Source organism: Alternaria ventricosa, assembly GCF_023758065.1.
Source record: "Alternaria ventricosa strain BMP 2768 chromosome Unknown scaffold_22, whole genome shotgun sequence".
NCBI lineage: Eukaryota > Fungi > Ascomycota > Dothideomycetes > Pleosporales > Pleosporaceae > Alternaria > Alternaria ventricosa.
Genome location: NW_026055702.1, coordinates 39515 through 55990, shown reverse-complemented (window position 1 = coordinate 55990; position 16476 = coordinate 39515). Strand labels below are relative to the sequence as shown.

Below are 16476 nucleotides of genomic sequence, written 5' to 3'. Positions count from 1 at the left end.
TTGCATGATGAGTCCTGAATTCCGCGTCATCCACCACGGGCCGTCGAAGCAGAGGTTCACAATTGACCCTTCACGTTGACAGAGCCTCAACATTGACTTCTTGGGTGGCCCGCACGGTTGACTGTCGGTGGTCATCAATGTATCGCCCGATGGGGTGTGGCTTGAGTGTCCTGTCCTATGGAACCCCCACACTGCACATGAGACGGCGAAGCCATGCGTCCGTTCACACCTGGGGCCCATACCCCGGTTCCGCCTTGAGACTGCATCCTGGTCGGCTGCTGTGCCCCGTACATCCATCATTCTCTGCTGGCTAGCCTTCCACTAAACCACCACCCCAGTAATTCTTGGCTGCATGCGAGAGCGATATTCCTTGTCCTTCTTGCAACCATGCTCGCTCCTAACCCTAGTCCCTTCGGCTTGATCCACAACAAACGCCATCCTTGCTTCGCGGGATGCTCAGAGTCGTAGTATATCGAGTTGGCCCATTCATATGTAAAGCCCCAAACGCTCCCCCATACCACAGTCAGATCGATCGAGCAAGTCCACAACACTCCCACGTCATCTGATCCTCTATCTCCACCACTTTGTCTTCTTCTACACTTGATAGACCTATTCCCGACAACTCTCGGCCCAGCCCGCACTTGCATCCCATCTGCCCATCCCGTGGCATCAGCCTTCTTATCTACAATGGCTACTGTCGTTGCATCTCATAACATTGGAATCTGGCAAGATCGACGGGAACAATCTATGCATATCCCCAACATGCATCTCACCAACATCATGCCTCCCTACGACCAGTCCAGGAATGTCACCAACGCTCCCGTCTCTCGCGATTACCAACCCACATCAAACCACATGGACATCAGCATGCCCCTCTACCAAAGCAACGCCCTCCCTACCTCGGTCCCATACCAAGCAGGAGCATTCGCATACGACCCCAGCTCAGTAAACGCATACAACATGCAGCAGCCTTCATACTACCCGCCCGCGATGCCCCATCCCGTTTCATACGCTTCCTCCCATGATGTCCAGGCGCTTCCCACCCTGCCAGATGTCCGACACGTTTTCAACCACAACGTCAAGTCTGAGGGTACATCGCCAGCGCATTCAGGCCATAGCCACATGTACGCTGATCAGTCATTCACATCCGACTGCAAGCGATCAACCTCAGAGCCTACTGAAGGCAGTGGAGTGAACTTCGCCACGGATGTGGACACTCTCATGAGGGCTATCCAGGCGAAACAGACAAACCCGCCCCAAGAACCAGAGCAGAAGGTATGTGGTCTTCCTTTGAGACACCCAAGCCGACCTCGCTAACCACGAAACAGGACGACGTAGTGAAGACTGCTCAGAAGCCAAGGAAGCGTTACCAATGCACCGTCCCCAACTGCAACAAGAGCTTTTACCAAAAGACACATCTTGAGATCCACATTCGCGCCCACACTGGCGACAAGCCATTTCCTTGCAAAGCACCTGGCTGTGGTCAATCTTTCTCGCAACTTGGTAACCTCAAGACACACGAGAGGCGACACACTGGAGAGCGACCGTACAGCTGCGACATCTGTGGCAAGACATTTGCTCAACGAGGAAATGTGCGCGCTCACAAGATCGTCCACCAACAGATCAAGCCTTTCAGCTGCAAACTCGACGACTGCGGCAAGCAGTTCACCCAACTAGGCAACCTCAAGGTTAGTCCAACGCATCATGTGCCTCTATAACATCACTGACCGACTCTAGTCGCATCAAAACAAGTTCCACGCCGCTACTCTTAGATATCTTACCACCAAGTTTGCGACCATCAACCCAGGAGATTACGTCTCGCAGGAGGACAAGGAGCTTTGGGAGTACTTTGCGTCGCTCTACAAGAACTCCAACAAGGGCATCAAAGGTCGTGGCAAGGATAGGCGCATCTCCGCCATGTCAGCATCTGCCTCCTCATACCCTTCCTCCTACGCCTCCATGCCAATGGCTTCCATGTCTCGAGGCTACGCCAGCTCTTTCCACCAACACAGCAGCGATCGTAGCAGCCGTTGCTCTTCGATGTCGTCTGACACTATTCCAATCCAGAGGGCAGACAGCGCATACGACTTCAGTGCACCGATGCACAACGGATACCATCAGCCTCAAGGCAATGGCTACCACGACAAGGTCTTCCCAGAGCGGATGATGTACTGAGCACGCTTGAACACTTCGGAAAACTTCGGTCGAATTAGTGGGAGTTCTTGGATATCGGCGCAGAAACGTTGCGGGCATCGGGGTCACGGGTGATAGGTACCCAAGCTAGCGCAGCGAAGGGTACATTTGCATCTTCTCTTTCATCTCCTTCGTTTACACAGGCGTCATGGTATAGTCATGCGACATCAGTAATGTCTGTTATGCATTTTCATGTATGTCCATCATGTTTGGCGTTTAGCACCTCATGTATCCTCATTTCATGTACGCTTGTTTGGCAATCGGTCGCAAAAGGTTTTTATTGTCGTTGCCATACCCCGGCGCGCATTATTGTACGAATAGAATAGCATTATGACACAAAGAACAATTATCTACCCAACCCCCATTATCCTTTTCGGTTTCCCTCAAACATGAACAAAATGCAGTGTGGTGCAACATGACTCACCGCTCAACTGGTGTTGAACGGCTGGATGGTGTGCGACTGGCCCGCTGGTCATGCAACATGCAAGGCGACTGCCCAACCCATTCACCGCAGTTCTGCTTGCAACAACCTTCGCTTAGATTTGCGCCTGAAGGCTCAGTAGCTTGACATGCGGGTGGTGTAATTGCATTAGCTACACGCCCAAACGCACCTTAAATTTTAGCTGGGCTGTCCATGCCTGTAGAGTTCATGACAGGAACTGACGTTTCTGAGCTACGGCTCACTGCCGCCGATTGCCGACAAACTACGCACTGGCGCGAGTAAGTGGGTTGCAAACTGCCTAAGATAATGCGCCGCGCAGAGCCTACAAGCTTGCACAAAGCCGAGGGCCCCATAGTGGACCGCAGTGATACACTCAAGATTCGTGAATAGATTTTCTGACCCAATTTTCCAGTCAGTTTCCTCGTCGCAAGACTGACCACCTCTCCATGTCCTCACCGAGGCTGATAGCAACTCTACCGACCAATCGCATCATGCGCAGAGCTTCTCCGCGGCTCAACAGTGGGAGGATAAAGCGCAATTGGGCAGGTCAAGAGATGTACATCCCGCGCTTCCGCCGCCCCCAGATCGCAGACCAGGTTCCCAAACCGAGATGTATGCAGGCGTTCTGAACAGGATGTAGGACGGATCGCTAAGCGACCAATAGCACCATCTTTGGGCTGCTATGCGTCGGATTCCAAGGCGTCCGCACACTCTTCACGAAGGAAAAGGATATTGGCCATTGTCTGGAACGATCAGGGTACGTAACTTCGCCGGCTTGAGTCGCAAATGACGTTAAATACGGTGCGACTAAGCTTGAAATGCCCGAAGCCTCACTTATACGCGCTGCCTGGCTACAGACGCTTGACATCTGAATCCGAGTGTGGGGTTATATCCGCAAATCGGGTAGGATCTTCACTCTCCTAATTGTCGATCCGTGTGTCTACGCAGGTCCAGAATTCGAGATGCCATGACGTAGGCCCGCCAACATTGCGCAAAGATTGGGCTTGCCTTGGTGAGGCGTCATGATAGGAAAGTTTGTCGCATTGGGCGAGCACATGGATAGGGGTGCGATGCTGATGTGGATTGGAGTGGGAGTTGGAACCGGCCGTGGGGTGGGATGCCTATCACCTCAAGAAACCGAGGCATCGATTCTCGATGGACGGAACATGGCGTGATGGAACTGATTGGGCTCAAGGATGCGTTTCAAGTCAATGCGGCTGCTTGCAAGGTCAGAAACTTGAGGGTTTGTCTACGAAGCGTGGGGAGGGTAAACTGTTGGTCGACGTCTCGACAGCAGCAAGGTCGTGCTTGTCAGCGGCTATGTCACTGCTAGCGCACAACTCGCTGCCTCGCGCCCAACCTCCAACTTGACCCTCTCGCCTCCACTCTCTCAACGTCCTCATCTCGACACGTGGTACAACGTGTATATTTCGCACGGTCTCAGTTCTCTACCTATGTCACTGTGGTTGTTTTTTGACGTTGGCCCGCGTTCGCAGATGACCGCAAAGGCCGCTTCCAGCGCGCATTGCTGTCTGGACCAGGACCGCGGAAGCCCCTGCCAGGACCGAGGGGCACTCCCGCTGCTCTCGTCAAGATGCCGGTCCTCAGCTCGCACCCCCTGCCTCGCTCGGTTGAAAATATTCCGGAAGCAGCTTACCGTCTCGCCGGGACCCTCTTTTCTTACCCATGGAGTACCTGAACATGGTAATTCGAGTCAGTCGATGTAGCTCTCGCCGACTTTGGCAAACTCTATGTCCAGTTGATGAGCTGGCCTGTCTCAGTGGCCAGGCATCTGAGTCGTGCGTACTACGGTTAAATCTATGCGAAAGAGAAGTCTTGAGAACACGAACGCGAATCAAAGCGGGTCAGGCTGCTTCCAAAATTGACGCGGCTTTGCAAAACTCGTCGGTGGGCCTGACGGAAACTCAAACATACGTCGCATTCCCGGCCAGAACGCTGCACATTGGTCGCCACGGCGGGACGAATGGCTAATGAGAGGCCATAGATGCATGCTCCGTACAGCAAGCACACAGAATGCCTTGGACGACAGGAAAACACCATTACAGGTCCGCTCCATCATGACGGCATCCGCGGAGCCGACCACTTTCATCATCATACATCCCGATCCCAGCACTGCAAGATCTAATCCACCCATTCTACCCTGAGATCTCTCTTGGGACATTGCATATGCAATGTGTGTACCCGTCCCCAGACACATGACTGTGTATCCCCACTCACGCGCTGCGAACGTGTGGTCTGAAACATACGCAAAGTTACACGGCATAAACCAGCTCGCTAAATTGGGCAGCCTTTCATCCTGCATCGAATCGCAAGTGCCGCCTGCAATATCGTTCTGCGGTGCTCTTCGGAGAATTCTCAGAGCAGATGCAGGGCTTGTATGGTGGCGGAAGACTTCGTCTGCATACTCGTCACAGCACTCGAACCTTAAACGCGGGGCCATCGAAGAAAATGGGAAAGCCGGGCAGCGGATGTGGTACTCGCCGTGAGTACGCGACACACGCCCCATGGCGCATCAACCTCAGATACCACGCCTTCATCTCTGTTGGTACGTACCTGCTCGTATTGTCTTGATGCATGTCTCACTTTGACAGGTAAGTAACCTCCACCTGTATCCTGTCAGATTGCTGGTGCTTAGGCGAAATGAAGACTTGACAGGCGGATAGAGTGGAACACGTCCTCTTCGAGACCGCCATACATACGAACACCTGCTCTATCATTGGCCGGGTTCTTGTACCTAGCTCACAAACCTGCGGCATCTCAGTCACAATACGAGGATAGCTCGACCATGGGTTCCAATGCATCCTGCAACCACATCCATTCTTCTAGGTTACACAGTGTCATGGGCGCCTCACCCCCGGCCCTCGGCTCTCCATACTTTCACAGAGAAATTGTGGTCTCGGACATGTCCGTCTGTATGCATCTTCCCCTGCATTGTAGATGGCCATTTGTCCACCTCACGTTCGGAAAACTATCCCGACTGTTCGGCATGCCGATGCCGTTCTCGCACGTCTTGTTTTTTCGTCTATGGCTATTGCCACTCCCGAGCCGATTTGTCTTCAATACTGCCACATAGGGAACGCCTCCCACGAACCCGGTTCAGCCTCCCTGCAATTCCGACTCCATGTAGCAAAAACAAGCGCAGTCGTACAGCGCTTGCTATTGTGCTCTAATGGACCGTTCGGGTGCGAGTAAAAGACGAGAATCTCGGGAGCCAGGGCGCCCTGTCTGCATATGAAAACGTGTGCATATGCTCGCAGCAGCTTTCCGGAAGAGCATGCGCATGCAGACAACGGGCTTCTGGGAATAATGGGAGCCAGGGTGTCGTGTTCCTTCTAGCTAGACCTGCATTTGACGCAGAAGGCCGGTCGGAACGGGCCATGTACGGGCTGGATGCAGAGTTGTATTACTCCAGCCGAGGAACAATGAGAGGCGACGTCGGACTTGGCGAGAACGTAGGTATCATAAGCGTGGGGTTTGAGTGGCTGTGAGACCAATATGGAGGACGAAGATCAGCTGACCAGTCTAGTGCGCGTGACAGTATGATGTTCAACGTCTCGTACCAATTTGAGAGAAACTTGCAGAACAGGAGATGTCAGTCGCCTAAGGCGTAGCCGTCAAACCTGTCAGTGAGCACCCACCACGTCTAAGTGTCAACCTTCAGAACTGCCAAGTCAATGACTTCATCTACTATCATAGCGAATTTCTCGGAACTTTCATCGAATTACACCGTCTGTTCACAACATATCGTGTGTCCAGTAAGATTACCGCACTTTCAAATAAAAGATGTGCTCTACGAGGCACATCCCTTGCCATCTCGTTCATGACTGTGCCCAGACCATACCATCGACTTCAAGGAATATGCCTGGAAGATGATTGAGGTGCATTTGGTAGAAATCAATATTCGTCTCCTTGGTGGCTGATATCGTCTGTGCAGCTTCATTTCCAGGTTTCAGAGCGGGTGACCAACTTCGGTCGATCAATGCTTCCGCGACACTTCCACAACCGGCTTTAGAAGCATTCTACGTAACGTTTTCAACGTTCGAAGGATATGGTTGCACATATTGGCTGTCGTATTGCAGCGCTTGGGTCGAATAGTAAACATCGAGTATGTGGCTAGCTACCAACCTCAGAGAGCCACTCTATAGCACTACGCCCCCAAATCTAACTAATTTGGCAATTATCAAGGCTCGAATTAGTAGCGTGTCTGCACTACCATCAGTATTTCAGTATACGAACAGTACAGCAGCATCGTTAGCACTGCAACAATGCTCTGATGGCGGTGGTAGAAATAGCACTGCATCACATACAGCACGACATGAACATCCGTCACGAGAAACAGTAGTTTCACAGCAATACGGTCGTCGCAAAGCAGCATAGCGTACAGCTGAGCGTAGGAAGACTCGCTGCAGCCCGGGCTCACCATAGGCCGACCCGCAACCGGGATATCTCCTAGCTTTCCGTCAATAAGAATGACACGACTATTGAGGCAAGAAGCCAGCAGATCCATTGAATGCCATACCAGCCGTAGTGTACATGATGGTGATGACACCGCGCATGTATCTGTACATGCATGCAACAGGGCGAGCATTCTCTTGCGAGGATACCTTACAATGTACATGTATCAAGGTATGCGATGCATCAGCCGCTCCATACCATATGCTAAGCCCAATCCGACAAGCTACAGCGGGTGCACCGTTTACCATCATGTACGTCCAAGGCGAGACCGTGCGCCACACGACTCCATTCTTCAAGCATATCGTTAAAGTTTAACTAATGCGAGTAAACTTCAACCCTGAACCAAGATACGTGAAGCAGAGTAAACCAACAAGAGACACGTATCTCATCGGTAACACCGATGCACAACGAAGGACTTCATGATGATCTCGCCATGTACCGCCATGGTACCGGGGTATATCAGCGCGCTCCAATCAATTCGCTGAACACGTACTATGTGATCATTCGACGAGAAGAATTGTCAACGCTACTACCTTTAATCTTCCCCTCCTCTCAATGACAGTCCCGCGGCATTGGTAGCTGTCATAAGACGCGCATTCCCATGGTACCCGTAACTGCTAGCGAGAAACCGGGGCGGCGTTCTCAGCTATCTAGGTACACTTCGCCACAGCAATTCACCCCGCAAAACGTGTATATCCCAATCAAACCCCCCCAGCCCACCAAACCAGCCCTTGGCTCAGCTCGATTACCACCCATGTAACTGCACATCCGGTAACCTAAATTCTAGCCTCGCAGTACATTCGATCCACACAGCGGTGAGAAAGGCAAGTTTGTGGTGTGGCGGGGGTGTCCCCAGTCCGAATCAGGAAGTTGGTGTGTGGAGTGTGTGGGTGAGAATTGCTTTTTCGCATCCTCTCGCCTCGGTCCCGTTTCTCAACGTTGGTACATGTTAGCGAGGGCATCCTGGGAAAAGACTGGGCACGGGAATTGCGAGGCACATGAAGAAGTGTTGGTTCTTTCTCACCGCTGGTTTTGTCGTGCGCGAGGCTTGGGACGCTGATGCAGCTTTCGTTGAGGGGGTGGGTGGTTGTGGGAGAGATGAGGATGCCCCGCGATTTTTGGGAGATGGCCGACTGTTGTTGCTGCTTCTCGTGTCTTCAGAATCCGCGGAGGGCTTCAAGATGGTCCGAAGATCCGAAGTGTACCTAAATATGCTAGCGCTTAACGAATGTGCCTGTTATGGAACGGGGCTGGGGGTCGGCTTCCCCGGGCGCATGATCATGACAGAATTGGGTGAGGAGCACATTCAGTTTCTTGAGATGTAGGCGGGAGACGTTTTCCTTTTACGGAGGCGCATATGCTTGGATGCAGTCTGTTCGTAACAAAGGTTCATCGCTATATGCGACTCTGCAACGCCATATAGTCCGAGAGTCACTGTATGCATTTTGTTATAATCTAGACTGTGAAGACTCTAGTCATATCTCTCCTCCGTCTGCGAATGGTAAACCTAAAACTAGTTGATTACGTGATACTCTCTAGCACTATCGCTACCTCATTGAGAGGGAAACACTGTGGGTGCATCCATAGCGCCCGGTCTCCTATCTTCATCAAGTATGGAATCACAGTACTCATAGCTAATACCATCGATACTCAGGAATGTAGCTGCTCATACTCTCATTCAATTCCCTACGTCTATCTTCCAATCTGCCCATCAGTGCCACTTATCATCTCCTCGCTCTCCATCTCTCCATCTACATCTCACTCCTCCATCCCCCAAACATCCCCAACCCTAAATCCCACCGGAAAAGGATCCCCACTATCCACCAAAACCTGCCTGTACCCCGTAATCCACGCCCTCCCCTTGACTCTCGGTAGAATCGCCTCGTGATCCCCAACTTTCGTCGTACCCAAAATACTACACTGAAACTGCGTCCCAACAATACTCTTGTGGGTAAACTTCTGCCCAACTTTCAACAACCCCTTAGCATGCAACAACGCCATCCTCGCCGATGTCCCCGTCCCACACGGACTCCTATCGAACCTGCCCGGGCTCACCACCACCGTATTAACACTTGCCAAACCCCCATCTTCCCCCTTCACCACCGGCCCCGTGAACTCAATCGCACTAACCCCCCTAATCTGCGCATTCGCCGGATGAACAGGTTCATAAACCTTTTTCACCTTCTTAAAAATCCTCTGCCCCAATTCCACAAGCCGCCTCCCATGCCTATTCTCCACCCCAATCCCCGCCCCCAATTTTCCTACATCCACAAGCACAAAATACATGCCCCCCCACGCAACATCCACCTCCACAACGCCCAAACCCTCTACATCGATTTTCAACCCAATCTCCTGCACAAAAGCAGGAACATTATCAAACTCCACACTCCTCACCTTCCCCCCCTCACACTCCGCCCTCACCCGCACAACCCCCGCCGCCGTATCCAACACCACCCTACTAACCGGCTCCTTCATCTCCAACATCCCGCTCTCCAACAACACAGTCGTAACACATATCGTATTACTCCCGCTCATAGGCGCATACTCGTCGCTCTCCAGGATGAGGAAACCGGCGTCGGCGGAGGGGTCGCAGGGGGATAAGAGCAGGTTCATGCATTGTGAGACGCGGCCGAGCGGCTCTTGCATTAGGCGTTGCCGGTAGTGGTCTGCGTTGTGGAGGAAGTATTGGAGTTTGGCGTACATGGTGGGGAGGTGGACTGGGTCCGGGATGCCGGAGGTTATTACGTCGCCGATTTCGCCTTCGGCGTGGACGGTTGTTATGTGGATCATTGGGGAGGGGGGGTTGGGTGGTGCGGTGGGCATTTTGGTGGTGGTAATGGCGGAGGGTGAGGGTGGGCAGGGGAATGCTGGGGCTGGAGAGGGTGTTAGTATGTGTAGATGTGTTGGATAGGGATGATGTGTATCTGTACCGACAGTTCAGTGATTTGATATTGTTTCCCGTGTCTCTTCCTTGCATTCGATAAGTTGGTAATGCTGTATATCCAAACTCCACACAATCGGCGCCTGGAAGATGTCCTTCAACAAGTTAATATTTCGAGAGACTATATATCTATCACCCCAGAGATAAACAGAGTCAGTGTACTATCGGATCCTATACACGACCCACACAAATGTAGTCGTAGGGCGTGCTGAGCACAGCCAAGTGCTGAGATGCATACCCCGCTTCCTACAACGAGGGGTCAAGCTTACCTACATGTCAAGACGAACTGTGTTTATAAGCACACTACCACCAGCAACTCGGATCTGTGGATCTGAGCACTACATGTCGACAATATTACTATTACTATCCTAAGAGGCGACTCTTTCTCCCTAAGTTCTATGATATTACAAACAAGGACTTTGCTCTACAAAGCTGGACTGCTGTACTCAAACTTTTGATGCAGCGAACGCAAAGAATGGTATGTACACGCAGAAAGAAGTAGCCGATGACGATCGGCCTGCGATCGCACAAGCATGTATACACCTTAACCCCACCCATATCGTAACGGCATCTCAAAGTCCATCCAACATGCAATGATGCAGTTAGAAAGAACGTCTAGCGGAGCTTCTTCGTCTCAGAAGCATATGTACGATCGTTCTCGTCACCCTCAACTTCCTCGACCATCTTATCAACAGCCTCAGCCTGCTTCTTCCACTCGCTTTGGCACATCTTGAGTTCCTTCTGAAAGAGCTCGTCGTTGGGCTTCCTGTAGCTCCCACCAAGACGGTCCCAGAGCGTCGTGTATTGACCGTAGTTGTAGTTGAAGTATAAATGGTGCATGGTATGGCAAGCAGCACCATTGATGATAGGCGAGTTGTGCGCGTATTCGCCGTCGTGGATCAGGACGGTCCAGATGTTGACGAAGACGAAGAGGAAGACGTATGCGAATTTGGAGAGCGGGAATATGAAGGGGAAGATGTGGTAGGGAAGGCCCTGGGCGTAGCCGTCGGCGGGGTGGAACGCGTGCGAGGCGAAGGGCGTGGGCATGATCCACTTGTGGTGCGGCTTGTGGATGTGCTTGTAGACGCGGGGGTGGTGGAGGCCGCGGTGGATCCAGTAGATGGCCGAGTCGGTGAAGAGGAAGAAGAGCGGGAACTGAAGGTAGTTGTACCAGAGTCCTGGGCCTTGGTCCACGGTGTCGTATAGCTTGGAGTAGCCGCGGACTTCCAGCAGAAACCACGGTACGGTGAAGATGGCCATGATGGGGAAGGCGATGTTGGCCTGCTTCATCTCGAGCTTGATCTGGTTCTTGAGATATCGCGGGTGGTTGAAGGTGGACTTGTCGAAGACGAGGAAGTACGAGGCGCCGGCGAAGACATAGTATACTAGGACACCAAAGAGCCTGGAGAGTTGTTAGAGGAAAACTACGTAAAAGGCCAGGGCAGCGCATACCATGTGATGAGGTACAAGGACACCGCCTGTCGCCGCCAGTCGTCGCGTGTCCATTGGCTCATGTAGGCATACTTGGAGGGCTCGACGGAGAAGAATTGCGTCGAAGGCTCGTACTGCCAGGTCGCGTGCGGAAGAGCAAAGCCCGTGGGCTCCTCTCTAATGCTCGAAATCGTTGCATTGCCGACGAAAGAGGTTGTAGAAGCGGGAAGGAGGGTTGCGTAGAGAGGGTCGAAGAGAAAGGTGTCTGCTAGTTCGAGGACGACGTCCATGGCTGTTCAGGCTGGGGCGAGGGACGCCTCGGCGATCGGCGGATTCAGGTACGGAAGGCCTGCGATTCGTGATGTTTGATGATCAACGGGCGCACACAATGCAGGTACACGTCACAACAAGAGACAGGCAATAAGAGCAATGCAAAGAGAGCAGAGTATCTAGGATAGAGTATAAACGAATGTGGGGAGGCGAATGCTCTCGTTCAAGTAGGTAGTAACAACGGCAACGCTTCCATTTATCGGCGATAAGTTTTCGGCGCCCCGAGTACAAGCGTCCCTGAGGGAAATGTCGCCAGGGTCCATGTTAACTGCTTTGGTTCCTCAACCGTCGACGTTGTGCCAATCAAGCGTCAAGACGGCCGACTAGAGACGCTCACGTGACTACGCATCACAATCTCGCGCGCCGGAATCGACGCATCCGCTGGTTCCGAACGTGGACTGACAGCCCTACAGACGCTGCCCCTTATCAGATCTTCTCATCCGATCCTCGGAACATGCTCGGACGGTGACAGCACGGTTGACACGCCACTCTTGCGCTTACAAACCGTGATTGCGCGTTCAGTGGCGTGCATTTGTCTTGACTGGTAGTGAGAATCATTTATTGGTGGCATGGAAGGTTTGGTTCTAGGCGGTCTCGGCAGACCCTCTTGTGAGTCGTATACAGCTGATGCTCATTCGTTCCTATGTTATACCAGGCCTCGACAACACAATTACTTTGCCACAATGCTGACAACATCCTCATCGGCTACTACATGCCCCAAGCCCACCTTCTGTGGCACGTGCCTGGCACTCGCGCCCCAAACCAATGCATGTTTGAACGTCTCCTTTAGCGTCCGATGAACTTGGTCGCAGACGTCTTCGATCGTGCTTCCGTGCCGTACAATGAGCGCCTCTGAGAAATCTGGGTCGTTGCCCTTCCTCTTGGTGTACACTCTGATCAACCTCAACTCTTCCCAACACCTGTCCACGACGTCTTGAATGCCGAGATCGAGCTCACAGCTCATGACGACGGTGTGTGGCTCGCGTGCTAGTTCATCCAAGTGCGGGAGACCGATGCTATCGATCTTGTTGTACACGTAGAGACACTTGATGTATTTCCTGTGGTCCTTCATGATGACGTCGATGAAGTCGTCGACTGTTGCGTTTTCGTCTCGGACGAGGACTTCGCAGTTGAGCATCTTGTAGTCTTTGAGAATGTTGTAGACCATCTTTTCGTCGAGATGCTTGGGCGGGACCTGGAAGTTGATCTTCATGCCGCCAGCCTTCTTGGGCTTGAGATAGATATTTCTGTGTGTCGATGAGATTCTGCCATGCCGAGAAGAGTTGAAGTGAACTTACGGTGGCTCGCGGTTCAATCTGATACCCACAGCTTCCAACTCGGCTTCCAACAATCGCCTCTGTTCCGCCTTCTTCGTAGCATCGAGAATCATGCAGACAAGATCACTCGTCTTCGCAGCACTAATGACCTGTCTTCCTCGTCCCTTGCCCTCCGCAGCACCCTCAATAATACCCGGTAAATCCAAGACCTGAATCTCAGCACCACCATACTCAAGCACACCAGGAATCGCCGTAAGCGTGGTGAAGGCGTAGGATGCGGCTTCTGATTTTGTCTTTGTGACTCTGGAAAGGAAGGTCGACTTTCCTACCGAGGGGAAGCCAACGAGTGCAATACGCGCATCTCCGGATTTCGATACATCGAATCCTTGTCCTCCACCGGAACCTGCACCTGCAGCGGGTTCGAGGAGCTGTGCGCGGAGACGGGCAAGTTTTCTGTAGCATGGTTAGTATACAGAGACTATATATAGGAGTATAGATAGTGTACCCTTTCAGTAGACCAAGATGATATTCTGTACTTGAATGTCAGCACGTGATACACAGTGCATCCAGTATCAACAGACTGTAATCTGCTTGTACATACCCGTAGCCTTATTCTCTGCATCTCATTAGCGCAAATACCATCAAAAAGCACTGTCCCACTCACTCTGCGTCCTCCTCATCTCATCCTCAATCCTGGCGGGGCGTTAGCGCAAGGCCACATCAAAACTTCGGCGCTATCCCACTCTTTGATCTTCTCCGTAATATTCACCATCTTGACGGTTTACTTCGCACTCTTCGCACGCAGATAGAGAGGGACTGGGGTGAGGATGAACGGTAATCGCACTTTGTGGCGGGCTGCAGTCCGGCAGTATCACGATGGTAAAGGTTTGGTGTTGCAGCGCCCGCAGCCCAGCGCCATTGCGCTTCGGGCCTAGCGCGTGGGCTAGCGAACGCAAGATGCAGTGCGTCATCTGAAAGGCCATGAGCTTTCGCGCCACGCTGGTTTGTTTTGTGTTTCTTAGTGCTTAGTCTTATTGCTTTCTTTCCTATGTTGTGAGTTTCTTACTTCTGTATCGCTTCTCGTTCTGGCTTGGAAGCATGTTGTTTAAATTCGAGGATCCTTGGCCGCGCTCGCATCACGACTTGTTAGATCACTACCACGCTCAATACGATAAAGCTATCGCATCTGGGGAATATCAACCTTTCTTGTATCCATGGGGAACCCTTGGTGCACTTTTTGTTATCATATATCTTCTCATCCCGCATCAGAACCGGCCGTGGCTTGAGAAAGGACGATACTTGGCATTTGCATGGATTGCCGGATTTGCAACTTACAGCAACTTGTACACAAAGGCGAGGGCTGTAGCACCAGCTTTGGGTATCGGTCTGGTCAACGCATGGAGCATAGCATGGGTTGGCGCGATCATAGTGTGCAACGATGCACAGACAGATTTCATGAGGATTGAGAGAACCGAAGGCGTTTTTGGTTGGGATCCAGACCAGCGGAAAGAGAAGACACAACACGATGGAGGTGCAGAGACCAAAGAAGAAATCAAGAATAAGACCTTAGAAGACGACCTCGTCAACAGCACCTCCGGGCCACGAGACCGCCACGGCCAATACGCATGGCAACCCTACCCGCTCCGCCCCTTCATCGAGCGCCTAGACTGGGTACTGGATATATTCTGCAACTTCCGGGGCATGGGCTGGAACTGGCGTACCTCCGCCCTGCCCCCACCCCCCAAACCCATCCAGATCCAACTCGACGCCAACTCCGCATCCACCGTGCCCAAGCACACCTACAAAACCCACGCGGGCCAAGTAGCACAATTCACCTCCCGGCGCTCCCTCCTCCGGCAAAACACCTGGCGCCTCCTCAAAGGCTACCTAGTCCTCGACCTGCTAAAAACAACAATGATGTGGGATCCCTATTTCTGGGGCTTGACAAACAGAGCAGCACCACCCGCCCACCTCCCCTCCTGGCTCACAAGTAGCCGCGTACTAACACACACATACCACCTCCTCCTCAGCATGCTCGCCGTAAAACACGCCCTCCAAACCATCTTCGCCCTCGGCCCCCTCTTCTTCAGCGGCCTCCTCTCCCCTTCTCTCCTCGGCGCCCGCGCGGAACCCTGGATGTATCCTGAGACGTGGGCGCCGTACAGCGTTGTCTTGGATAAAGGGCTCGCGGGCTGGTGGGGCAGTTGGTGGCATCAGACTTTTCGGTTTGCGTTCCAGGAACCTAGTCGCAAGGTTATTGAGTGGGTGGGGTGGGATAAGAGGGGGGTGGGCGCGAAGGCGTTGCAGCTTTTTGTGGCGTTCTTTCTGAGTGGCGTTGTGCATGGCAGTGGGAGTTATACTGCGACTGGGGAGACGAGGCCGGTGAGGGGGCCCATGGCGTTTTTCTTGCTGCAGGCTGTGGGGATTTTTGGGGAAGCTTGTTTGACGCAGGCTGCGAAGGGGGCTGGACTGGGGAAGAATCTGCCCAGTTGGTTGAAGCGGGGATGGACGTTTTTGTACGTTCATGTCTGGTTTTATTACACGGCTCATCTTCTTTGCGACGACTTTGCTCAAGCGGGCGTTTGGCTCTTCGAACCTATTCCTATCTCTCTGTTCCGCGGACTGGGATTCGGACCTGATGCGAGAGATGGGTGGTGGTGCTGGGGCGGACAGCTCGTACGCTGGCATCGTGGTGATACGTGGTGGATGACTGGTATTGCGTTTTAGAAGCTTCTACGGACTCCTACGTGTAAGTCATATGTCGCATCGCGTCTGGTAGATTCCCTACATACAGCACTGTAAACCGATCGATAGATTCCAGAAGGAACAAGACACAACGTTCAGACCCATAGATCCTGTCTTTCATCGCAGAGAAGGTTCCTCCGTTTTCACTTCCTCAGTCACTGCGAAAGACCGGTTGCCTTGCCGTGCGTTACGTGTCCAACCAACACCCGTTTTCTCTATTTTACAGCTGACTTCCACCTGTTCGTACACATACCTCTTACCAGTCGCAAATACGCCCACGCTTCCAAATCCCCTCTGCCATCAGAATCTCCACTACGCACGTCTTCCACACGTAACTCGATCGACCCTCAGTCCTTCAAAGCGTTGATGACAGATCCCGCCCCCTCGCCCACAGATCTCATATTCAACCTAACATGGCGCTACCTTTCCCACGCCGCCGTCCCCGCCATGCTCCCCTCCAACGCTCTCGACGCCAACGGATCTATCCCACGGTCCTTTTGTCCAGACGTGTATGATGGGGTGAGGAAGACGGTGGGGGAGATGGGGGAGGAGGCGCAGTGGGCGGTTTGGTATTGGGTTGTTGGGCCTGGAGATGGGGGGAGGGAAGGGGAGAGGGATGAGGATGGTGGGAGAGATGGTGG

General features: G+C 52.7%; 4 protein-coding genes across 4 annotated transcripts; 2 read left to right on the top strand and 2 right to left on the bottom strand.

The window, feature by feature from the left end:
- Window positions 1-687: 687 nt before the first annotated feature.
- Window positions 688-2175, top strand: J4E93_009481 (uncharacterized protein; the record flags this gene model as incomplete). Its single annotated transcript, XM_049347373.1, has 3 exons — window positions 688-1275; window positions 1329-1688; window positions 1738-2175. 3 exons carry the CDS (start codon window positions 688-690, stop codon window positions 2173-2175), a joined length of 1386 nt encoding a protein of 461 aa, XP_049195379.1.
- Window positions 2176-10667: 8492 nt separating this feature from the next.
- ERG3 (c-5 sterol desaturase) lies at window positions 10668-11773 on the bottom strand (the record flags this gene model as incomplete). The annotated part of the gene is made up of 2 exons (XM_049347372.1): window positions 10668-11454; window positions 11505-11773. The coding sequence occupies 2 exons, from the start codon at window positions 11771-11773 to the stop codon at window positions 10668-10670; spliced, it is 1056 nt and encodes a 351-aa protein (XP_049195378.1).
- Window positions 11774-12483: 710 nt separating this feature from the next.
- Window positions 12484-13862, bottom strand: RBG2 (Ribosome-interacting GTPase 2; the record flags this gene model as incomplete). Its single annotated transcript, XM_049347371.1, has 6 exons — window positions 12484-13060; window positions 13112-13543; window positions 13596-13620; window positions 13692-13706; window positions 13755-13783; window positions 13834-13862. 6 exons carry the CDS (start codon window positions 13860-13862, stop codon window positions 12484-12486), a joined length of 1107 nt encoding a protein of 368 aa, XP_049195377.1.
- Window positions 13863-14545: 683 nt separating this feature from the next.
- J4E93_009478 (uncharacterized protein) lies at window positions 14546-15817 on the top strand (the record flags this gene model as incomplete). Its single annotated transcript, XM_049347370.1, has 1 exon — window positions 14546-15817. The coding sequence occupies one exon, from the start codon at window positions 14546-14548 to the stop codon at window positions 15815-15817; it is 1272 nt and encodes a 423-aa protein (XP_049195376.1).
- Window positions 15818-16476: the final 659 nt, after the last annotated feature.